The sequence below is a fragment of the Capricornis sumatraensis genome, chromosome 9 (assembly GCF_032405125.1).
Source record: "Capricornis sumatraensis isolate serow.1 chromosome 9, serow.2, whole genome shotgun sequence".
Classification (NCBI taxonomy): Eukaryota; Metazoa; Chordata; class Mammalia; order Artiodactyla; family Bovidae; genus Capricornis; species Capricornis sumatraensis.
This window is the reverse complement of record NC_091077.1, coordinates 16,556,072-16,567,172: the sequence shown is the minus strand read 5'-3', so window position 1 is coordinate 16,567,172 and position 11,101 is coordinate 16,556,072. Positions and strand designations below refer to the sequence as shown.

At 47.3% G+C, this 11,101-nt stretch overlaps 1 protein-coding gene across 1 annotated transcript; it reads left to right on the top strand.

Annotated features, from left to right (window-relative positions):
* Nucleotides 1-7,360: 7,360 nt before the first annotated feature.
* LOC138086025 (CD209 antigen-like protein C) lies at nucleotides 7,361-10,611 on the top strand. The gene is made up of 8 exons (XM_068980761.1): nucleotides 7,361-7,482; nucleotides 7,632-7,706; nucleotides 7,824-7,913; nucleotides 8,183-8,272; nucleotides 8,543-8,620; nucleotides 8,849-9,000; nucleotides 9,482-9,594; nucleotides 10,204-10,611. Exons 1-8 carry the CDS (start codon nucleotides 7,443-7,445, stop codon nucleotides 10,343-10,345), a joined length of 780 nt encoding a protein of 259 aa, XP_068836862.1. The 5' UTR covers nucleotides 7,361-7,442; the 3' UTR covers nucleotides 10,346-10,611.
* Nucleotides 10,612-11,101: the final 490 nt, after the last annotated feature.

The window sequence follows — 11,101 nt, the reverse complement described above, 5'->3', positions numbered from 1 at the left end:
GTTCTTTACCATTAGCACAACCTGAGGATATGTCTCCAGATCCATGGACGACCATCTCCTTCTGGGTATGTCCTCAGGGGGTAGAAGCAGGGAGAAAGCTCTCTGGTGTCTCTCTCTTAAAAAAAATTTTTTTTTTAATTTATTTGGCTGTGCCGGGTCTTATTTGCAACATGTGAACCCTTGGTTGCAATATGTGGGATCTAGTTCCCTGACCAGGGACTGAACCACGTAGTCCTCTCCATTGGGAGTTTGGAATCTTAACCACTGGACCACCAGGGAAGTCCCTGGCGTCTCTTTGATAAGAGTGTTGATCCCATTCTTGATCTAATTACTTCCCAAATACCCCACTTCTGAGTATCATTTCATTGGGGATTAGGTTTCAAAGTAGGAATACCAAGGTGGGGATGTTGGACACAAGCATTCAGTCTATAATACAGACCCAACTCACAAGTCTGTCATGAGAAAAGTTAGGTCTCTTGGCACCAAACAGTTGCCCAATAAAATTCATTTCTTTCTCTCCTTTAAAAAACTCTTTTTTTGGCATAGCCTGTGGGATCTTAGTTCCCCAGCTAGGAATCGGACTCGTGTCCCCTGCTTTGGAATTTGCAATCTCAGCTACTGGACCCCCATGGGAGTCCCATTCCTGCTCCTTTCTTTAAAGAGCAAAAACTCCTCCAAAACACCTTGAATATGTTGCACAGCTGAATCTCCCATGCTCTGTCCAACCATCCCACCAGCACTGATCACTCTGGTTGTATCACTACTTTTCCATCAAGAATATACAAGCAATGGGATTTCCCTGGTGGTCCAGTGGTTAGGTAATATTCATTGGAAGGACCAGTGCTGAAGCTGAAGCGCCAGTACTTTGGTCACCTGATGCGAGGAGTTGACTCATTGGAGAAGACCCTGATGCTGGGAAAGATTGAGGGCAGGAGGAGGGGTGGGCAACACCGACTCAAAGGATGGCATCCCCGACTCAGTGGACATGAGTTTGAGCAAACTCTGGGAGATAGTGAAGGACAGGAAGCCTGGCGTGGTGCAGCCCGTGGGGTGGCAAAGAGTCGGACACAACCTAGCAACTGAACAACAACCAGTGCTTGGGAATCTGTGCTTTTGCTGCTAAGGGCGTGCATTCAATTCCTGTTTGGGGAGCTAAGATCCTTCAAGCCACATGGCATGCCCCCCCAAAAAAAACTTAAAAAGAGAAAGAGATAAAGGGGAAAAAAGAATACACAAGTGATAATTCATTTATTATCACCTTTGAATTGCCCATTACTTGCCAGTCAGTGTTCTTAACACTGGGATGTAGCAGTGAATAAAACAGAATCGGTCTCCTTCCTCTGAACAGCTGGCTCCAGCTGTTTTTATAAATAGTTTAGTGAAACTCAGCCCCACCCAGCCACTGATACATATTGTCCCAGTTTTTACAGGGGTACAGTGGAGTAACTGTGGCAGAAATGACACCCAGAATATTTGGCCCTTTTCAGAAAACATTTGCCAGTTTTTGGTCTAGAAGGTTACCTTCTGGGTGAGACAGCTAGGTTCAAGTTTTTGAACCTGAATCTTGTCCTCTTCTCTCTTTTTCTTGTTGTTCACTCACTGTTGTGTACGACTCTTTGTGACCTCATAGACTACAGCATACCAGGCTTCCCGGTCCTTCACTATCTCCTGGAGTTGACTCAAACTCATGTCCATTGAGTCGATGATGCCATCCAACCATCTCATCCTCTGTCACCCACTCCTCCTCCTGCCCTCAATCTTTCCCAGTATCAGGGCCTTTTCCAATGAGTCAGCTCTTCGAATCAGGTGGCCAAAATATTGGAGCTTTAACTACAGCTTCAGTCCTTCTAGTGAATATTCAGGACTGATTTCCTTTAGGATTGACTGGTTTGATCTCCTTGCTGTCCAAGGGACTTTCAAGAGTCTTCTCCAACATCACATTTCAAAAACATCAATTCTTTGGTGCTCTTTCTCTTAGACTTCTCAGTTAAGAGATGCAAACTATCAATTCTCACTCTGCACTCCAATGGGTATTTTTTGAGCTGGTTTGAATTGAGAGACACAGCGATGAATGAAAATGATGTGCTTGGGATTTCACTGGTGGTCCAGTGGTTAAGACTCTGTGCTTCCAACGCAGGGGGTGTGGGTTCCATCTCTGCTGGGGGAACTAAGATCCCATATGCAGCAGGGCATGACCAAAAACTAAAAAAAAAAAAAAAAAAAAGAACCTATATAAGAAAAGAAAATGATGTGTTTTCATGGATTAAACCCCAGCATTTATAAGCTGATGGATCATGGACATTTGATGTGACCTTTGAACCTCTGTTTGTATGTGTGTACTCAGTTGCTCAGTCATGGCCAACTCTTTACAACCCTATGACTGGAGCCTGCCAAGCTCCTCTGTCCATGAGATTCTCAGGCAAGAATACTGGAGTGGGTTGCCATTTCCTCCTCCAGGGAATCTTCCCAACCCAGGGATCAAACCCACATCTCTTTTACCTCCTGCATTGACAGGCAGATTGCTTATTACTGCATCGCCTGGGAAGCCTTTGAATCTGTTTGCTCATAGGTAAAAAGAGGACAGTAGTAGCTGTGTTGTGGAGATTTGCTGAGATCGTGTCTGAAAAGCATTTAGCATAAAATAAGTGTTGAAAGAGTGATGACAGGATTTCCACTGGTGAGAATGCAGAAATTTCCCAAAGATCTTCCTTTCTACGGTGATAACTAGAAGACCCCACACTTTTCTTTTCCTAGTCAGAGTGGTAAATGCAAGGAAGCCTCGAAGAGCTGGGTTTCAGAAATAAAAACGAGCCCTTCAGGGACTTCCCTGGTGGTCCAGTGGTTAAGACTCTGCTGCCATTGCAGGGAGTACAGGTTTGACCCCTGGCCTGGGAACTGGGATCCCACATGCCATGTGGTGTGACTTTTTTTTTTTAATTAACAATAAAAAAAACCTCCTTGTAGGTGAGCCAACAGCAGTTGCAGCTTCTATACCAGAGGACAGGCAGGCACAAGCTCTGGGTATGGACAGGCGCACATGGATGGAGAGGTGTTTTGGGAACAAGATAGATCAGCCAGTTCTTAGATGACAGAAGGAAGCATTCAAAATGGCTGCCACTAGAGTCTTGGAGTCCAGACTTGGGGAGGAGAGCATCCTAGTGGAGAGATGAGTGGTATGGGATGTCAGAGCTCAAGTGAGGTAAGAAGGACAACAACAGGAGGGCCTGTCTGCCTGGCCGGAGGGGGTCAGTGCCCAGTGCATCTACACAGTATAAGGGTTGGTGATGGGAAGATGAGGTTGGCTATACATATGGTGGGACTGATGAAATAAGTAAATAAATGCATCCAGGATAATGGGAACCAGGTTTCCCACCATCAGAGAAGAGTGTTACAAAGATGAATGGAGTGGGAATTCCCTTGTGGCTTAGAGGTTAGGATTCCAGGCTTTCACTGTCATGACCCCAGTTCAGTCTCTGCTTGGGAAACTGAGATGCTGAAAACTGTGTGACAAAAAAAAAAAAAAAAGAATGGAGGGCAAATTAAAAACGAACTCTACTGTATTTAGTGTTGGTGTGAACTCATGGTTTTCAACATATATGTGTGTGTGCTTAGTCGCTCAGTCGTGATATATAGAGTCGCTCAACTCTGTGATATATAGAGAGAAATATGCCAACAAAGTTCTGTCCAGTCAAGGCTATGGTTTTTCCAGTGGTCATGTATGGATGTGAGAGTTGGACTATAAAGAAAGCTGAGCGCAGAAGAATTGATGCTTTTGAACTGTGGTGTTGGAGAAGACTCTTGCGAGTCCCTTGGACTGCAAGGAGATCCAATCAGTCCATCCTAAAGGAGATCAGTCCTGAGTGTTCATTGAAAGGACTGATGTTGAAGCTGAAACTCCAATACTTTGGCCACCTGATGCGAAGAGCTGACTCATTTGAAAAGACCCTGATGCTGGGAAAGATTGAGGGCAGGAGAAGAAGGGGCCGACAGAGGATGAGATGGTTGGATGGCATCACCGACTCAATGGACATGAGTTTGAGCAGGCTCTGGAAGTTGGTGATGGACAGGGAGGCCTGGTGTGCTGCAGTCCATGGGGTCCCAAAGATTTTGACACGACTGAGTGACTGAACTGACTGATAGAGAAATAAATGTGCATGTATCTGTTTTCCTGTCTGTCTACTCAGAGGTCCTGGGATCAGTGACACCCTAATAATAACGATGCACTTAACACTCAGGTCTTGGTTTCTGAATGTCATTCTCCACTTAAAACCAGCTGGGTCTCTTTTGGAAAATGGGTGATTCCAGGCTTTGGGCAAGGAAAGTCTGATCAGCAAAAGAACTGATAAGCACATGTTAAATGGACACAGAGCCAGAGTGAAAGGCTCCCACTAGCCAAATCAAAGACACTCTAACCGTCAAAAAAACAGAAAGAAAGAAAAAAAAGAAATGTCAGCAAAAATGGCAGAGTAAAAATTTTGCCCTTCCATGAAAGCAATGGAAAAACTGCAGAATTTGTCAGAATCAACACTTTTAGAACACTGGCAATCAACCAAACGCTTACAGTAATTCAGGGAGTATTTAGACAAGAAATACGGCTGAATCTCAATAAAGAACAGTGAGCTTGGTGGAATTTTAACTCACCCTAGTCCCATTCCCCACTCTCCAACACAGAAATAGCTTTAAAGACTCACAGACGTAGAGAATAGATTTGTGGTTGCCAAGGGGGTGGGGAGGATTGGGAGTCTGGGATTAGAAGATGCAAACTATTGTATATAAGATGAGTAGATAATAAGTTCCCACTGTAGAGCACAGGGAGCCTTATTCAATATCCTGGGATAAACCATAATGGAAGAGAATATGAGAAAGAATGTATATATGTGAATAACTGAACCACTTCACTGTACAGCAGAAATTAACACAACACTGTAAATCGACTATGCTTCGATAAAATAAAATTTAAAAACAAGATAGCCTTAAAAAATAACAGGTCACATTTCTGGTACAGGAAGAAAAATGGAGTCAGAGCTCTTATAAAGCCTTGTTCCCAAGCAATAGTATTACCTGATCTCTCTAGTGGTTCCCTGGAAGACCACCCTTGAAAAGACTATCTTTCATTGACCTCTCTCGAACGGGCCCAATGCTAAAAACCTCTCCTCAGGTGGTGTCTGTCAAATATTTTAACATCACAGCTCCCTGAGGTGGTGGATAACAGCTGGGGCAAATAATCACCTAACCAAACAGTCTTAAAAAGAAAAGTTAAGGAATGAGATGTCCGTAGGGACTTTGAAAGGGCTTCCCAGATGGCTCAGTGGTAAAGAATTCACCTGCCGATGCAGGAGATGCAGAAAATAAGGGTTCAATCCCAGGGTCAGGACAATCCCCTGGAGGAGGAAAGGCAACTCACTCTAGTATACTTGCCTGGGAAATCCCATGGACAGAGGAGCCTGGCGGGCTATAGTCCGTGGGATTGCAAAGAGTTGGACATGACTGAGAGACTAAGCGTGAACATAAGAGGCTTTGAAAAGTTCCGACGTATTCCTGGGAATCTGGAAGGCCGCATGCATGTGGAAGGCTGTGTGCATACTCAGGAATAATCTGACAAGTTCCTAAGCTCTTAATTCTGGCTGACTTTAAGGCTCCAAGGAAGCGGGAAGTGGCAGCTAAGGCTGGGTTACAAGCTTCCTGACTGAGTGTCAAAACACACAGAGATTCTGGGTGAAGACTGGCAGACTTTTAGTTTCAGATTTTCAAGGAAGTTTGTTCAATCACTTGCTAAACACCAAGCTAAATAGAGATTTAAGTGATTGTACATGACAGAGAATAGAGACTTTGAAGAATTAATTCAGAAAAATCATTAAATCAATAAGAAACAACTACTATGGAAAATAGCAATGACAAGAAACCTTCAGGAGGAGGTAGAATATGATATCCATAGTTGCCATATTATATTACAAGGCATACCTTGGAGGTATTGTGAATTTTGGTTCTAGCACAATAAAGCAAATACTGCAGTGAAGCAAACCACATAAATTCTTTGGTTTCCCAGTTTACATAAAAGTTAACACTGTAAATCAATTATTCTTCATTTTTTAAAAAAAGAATAAGTTATTTAACATGAAAAAGATAGTAACAAAGGAACTGAGGAATAAAAAGGAAATAAGACATATGAAAAACAAATAGCAAATGGCAGATAGAAAGTCTACCATATCAGTAATTATGTTAAATATAAAAGGGTTAAATCCTCCAACTAAAAGGTAGAGATTGACAGAAAGAATCAAACAGATGATCCCATTATATGCTGTCTACAAAAGACTCACTTTAAGATTAAGGGAAAAAAGATAGTTATATATACTCAGTTGAATCAGATAGGGTCCGTAGAGAAATAAATTGGAAGTTTGGTACACAAAGTTTCAAAGCGACTGTCTATATTATATTTAGTAGTTTTAAAGGGGGAACAAGTAACTGCTTTGTGTAGTGGTTAAGCAGGGATTCAGGGATCAGCTCCCAACCCCACTGCTTTTGAGCTGTGTGACCGCAGGCAGTTCCTTGCCCTCTAGGTTTCTGCATCTGTAAAGGATAGTAACTACCTTTCTCATAGGGCTATTGTGAGAACTTTTAGACCACCAAGAACACTCTGTGGTTAACGAATCTGGATTTATTACTGGGAGCAGTGAGGGAGAACATACACCAAGGAGAATGGTTGGCATACGCTCCGGTGCTGTTATTACTGAGTATTCATCATTAGAAGAGGCAGCTTCTATCCATTGCTAGTGCACTGTATTCAACCTCACAATTCTAATGTGAAGCAGGATGATACCATCCAGTCACTAAGTCCTGTCCAACTCTTTGTGACCCCGTGAACTGTAGCACTCCAGGCTTCCCTGTCCTTCACTCCCTCCCAGACTTTGCTCAAACTCATGACCACTGAGGCAATGATGCCCTGCAACTATCTCCTCCTCTGTCACCCCCTTTTCCTGCCCTCAGTCTTTCCCAGCATCAGGGTCTTTCCCAGTGAGTCAGTTCTTCGCATCAGGTGTCCAGAGTTTTGGAGCTTCAGCTTCAGCATCAGTCCTTCCAAGGAATATTCAGGGTCAGTTTCCTTTAGGCAGGCTAATTGTCCCATTTCACAGGTGAGGGAACTGAGGCTCTGGAAACGTGAGGCTGCAGGTACCGGAGTTGGACAGGGGTTGGAATAGTGCCTTCTGGCTGCAAAGTTGACTGCCCGGCCTCTGCCCTGCCCTAAGTGACCCCCCCTTAGTTGTGTCAGCCGCTTCACGTGTCCCCAGATTTTTCTGAGAGGAAGTCTTATCCCTATCGTGTTCCTCATTCTTCGTGAGTTGGGAAAGAACAGGTCTGAGGAGGGGCTACAGAGGGAAATACATGAGGTTATAAAAACCATAGTCCAGACCAGAGCTGGGAAGAGGAACAGAAAGGGGAGAAGGATGGCAGAGATGTATGAACACAAGGAGCCAGATGACTCTGGTGAGGCTGGGCCCCCAGTCTAGGGTGATAGTGGGGATGACAGGGCCCCAGGGTCCTGATGGTGCTGGGGCCTGGCAGCCAGCTTGCAACTCTGAGAGCAGGGCTCAGCAGACTTCCAAGTTCAAGTGCGTGTGCTCTGTTCTGTCCAGAGGAGGAGACATTTGGGGGCCAGAGACTGGCTGAGAGACGCCCTCGACTGCTACACAGTTTGAGGAGCTTGCCAGGTACGGGAGTGCTTGGTTCAGGAGCAGGCAGCTGGGGGGAACGGGGGCGGGTAGGGGGTGAAGTGGGGGCAGAGTCTGCCGCCAGCCCCAAGCCCCACCCATCTGCTGGTCCTGCAGAGTGTCTGACCTGGGCCCCTCTGCTTCTCCTGCTGCTCCTCTTCGTCTCACTGGGTTTCTTCACGCTCCAGCTGACCACTCTGGTTCAAGGTGAGTGAGCATCTAGGGGCTTAGGGTCCTCGGTCCCTTTGGGTTTTCTCTCTGGGATGGTCTTTGCCCTTTTCCACAGTCCCTAGACCTACTAGGGCTGGGTTGTGCGGGCTCTGTGTCACCTCCTGTGTGACCATGGGCCAGTACCTCTCCCTCTCTAAGTCTGTTTCCTCATGTGAAAGGTAGTTCATCCTCCCCGTGGGGAGACCTTGAAAGCAGATTCGGCTCCGGGTCAGTGCTTAAAGGGGGAATTCTCTGCTCTGTTGTAGTTTCCAGGATCCGGTGTCTGCAGAGAGATTCGGGAGACCATGAGAACAACAGCCTGGATAAATGGCTGGACACCAGGTTCCGGAGTCTGAGTAGGGAGGGGGCTCTGGGGCTGTATGGCTGTGGACAAGCCACCACTGCCAGGGGTGGAGGAGAGAGGGCAGGAGTTGGGGAGGGGACCAGATCCCTGCAAGAGGTCCTGGGGGACTGGCGATGTCCGGCAAGTCACTCTCTAAGCCTCAGTTTTCTCATCTGTATGATGGGCTCTCCAGGTCACCTGACATCCACGCATGATGTTCTCATGGGGCCCTCTGCACCACATACACAGTAGGTGCTTAATAGTTGATGTCCTCTCCCTCCAGCTGAAGTTGCACAGAAGCAGATGCAATCAAACCTGGAGGAGATCCTACAGCGCCTGACCCGGATGAATGCCACCCTGGGTAAGGGAACCACACCAAGGTCAAGAGGAAGTCACAGGATGGTGGGTGGGGGCTGGGCCACACCTGCTGCAGCTGCCAGGCTGAGGAGGGCAGAGCAGAACTGGGGTGTTCCTCACGGGTTTCTTGAGGAACTGAGCTGACAGCTGAAGAGAAGGGCCTAGCCCTGGGTTCCGAAGATCTGGAGCCTAGGAGCCAAGCAACCTCTTCAACTCCGCCCCTCTTCCCCAGCTGGCCTGTGCCATCCTTGTCCTCAGAACTGGGAGTTCTTCGGCGGAAGCTGCTACTTCTTCTCCTGGACCCAGAGTGACTGGAGATCTGCCGTCTCTGCCTGTCTGCTTACTGGGGCCCACCTAGTTATCATCAACAGTACTGAGGAGGAGGTGGGCTGGGCAAGGTCCCCCGAGAGGCTGGGCCATATTGCCAGGTCAAGAAAAAACCTTCTGCCTCCCTTTTCTGCACTCTGAGAGATGGGCAGTTGGGGGTGTGGGAGGGGGATGAGAGGTGAGATACAATCAGGGAAGGCTTCTTGGACGAGGAATCATAATGGACTCAGGAAGGTCACGTGAGAGAAGAACATGGATGAGAGGAGCCCATGTATGGATACGAAGGGAATTCAGAGTGCCCTTGAGGCCATATACAATGCATGTTAACTGAGACTCAAGACATACCCACATATGTATTACATTAACACACATCCACAGCCTCCATGCACATGTTAACACATACAACTTGAGTAGGGCCTCCAGGCTAGACTGTGAGAACTTCTGTGGGAGGCAGGGGACCGTGGAGATGCGGGCAGACATGAGATGTGTGGCGTTCAGCGATCTTCCTCCTGATACTCCTCTCCCCACCCACCCGCAGAAATTCCTGAACTTTTGGTATGCCAGGAATAATAAACCCACCTGGATCGGCCTCAGTGACCACCACAGTGAGGGTTCGTGGCGGTGGGTGGATGACAGTCCTGTCCAACTCAGGTAACCTCCCAGTGACAACGGCCCAGGAGAGGTGGGCAGGAACTCCAAACCAAGGGTGCTGAAACTCTGGACTGGAAAGCATCACCTGAGAAGCTTGGTGAAGATGCAGAGTCCTGCCTTCATCCGGGGGCAGTGGTAGGAGCTGGGTGGGAGTCTGATTCTGCACGGCTAGGTACAGGCCCAGGAATCTGCATTTAATTCTGTGTTAGTGTCATCACTCAGTCGTGTCAGGCTCTTTGCAGCCCCATGGACTGTAGCCCACCAGGCTCCTCTGTCCATGGAATTCTCCAGGCAAGAGTACTGGAATGGGTACCCATTTTCTTCTCCAGGGAATCTTTCCAACCCCAGGGATCAAACCTGGGTCTCCCACATTGCAAGTAGAGTCTTTACTATCTGAGCCACCAGGGAAGCCCACATTTAACTTTCCCAGAACTGATTCTGGTGGATGTGGTGTTTGAACCCACATTTCAAAAACCCTGCCTCCGAATTCCTCACCAACCTCTGGCTGGTATTGGCAATTTGCTGTCAAAGTCCAGGGACCAGCCCCTCCAAAATTGGGGGTGGGCCCTGGGTGGAGTAGGGGTCTCATTGCGCTGATGCGGTTCACAGCTTCTGGAAAAAAGGGGAGCCCAACAACCACGGAGATGAGGATTGTGTGGAACTGCACAACGATGGCTGGAATGATGGCAGATGTGTTACAGAAAACCCCTGGATCTGTGAGAAGCCCTCGGCTCCCTGCCCAGACCTCTGAGGGCTGCTGCCTCCACCTTCCCACCTCGCCCCGCCCCGTTCCCGATCCCGCCCCGATCCCGCCCCGATCCCGCCCCGTTCCCGATCCCGCCCCGTTAGCAGAGATCAGCCAACTGGAACATCCGCTCCGAGGGTTCCTCTTGGGCCCCACCCCTTTCTGTTTTCCCCTCTGGTGAATGCCCATCCCCTTACTATTCAGAAGACTTTGAGATCCTCTAAGACCAATCTCTCCACAAGCTATAGACCATTTTCCTTCATCTGTCGATAGGCTCAGCTTCCCCCTCTGTCCCACCATGATATCCCCCTAATAAAGTCATACCTTGCATTATGTGTCCCACTGAACTTATTTTTGTTCCTTTCCCACTGTTTGAGTTACTGTAGTTTGATAATCTGTTTGATGCACCGGAGGACATTGTCTTTTTTCAATACCCTTTTCTCTTTTTTTGTGTAAGTTGATTTCCCAGATACCGTTTTGTTTTGTTTTGTTTTTTTGACTGCACCACATAGCGTGTGAGATCTTAGTTTCCTGACCAGGGATGGAACCTGTATTTCCCTCCCCCTGCATTGGAAGCATGGAGTCGTAACCACTGGACCGCCAGGGAAGTCCCCCAGATACAGTTTTTATTTAATTTAGTTAAATTATTTATGTTTGGCTATGCTGGATCTCCGCTGCTGCCATGCAGGCTTTCTCTAGCTGCGGTAAGCGGGAATGGGATGGGGGAGGGGTGCTACTCTTCACTGCGATACGTGGGCTTCT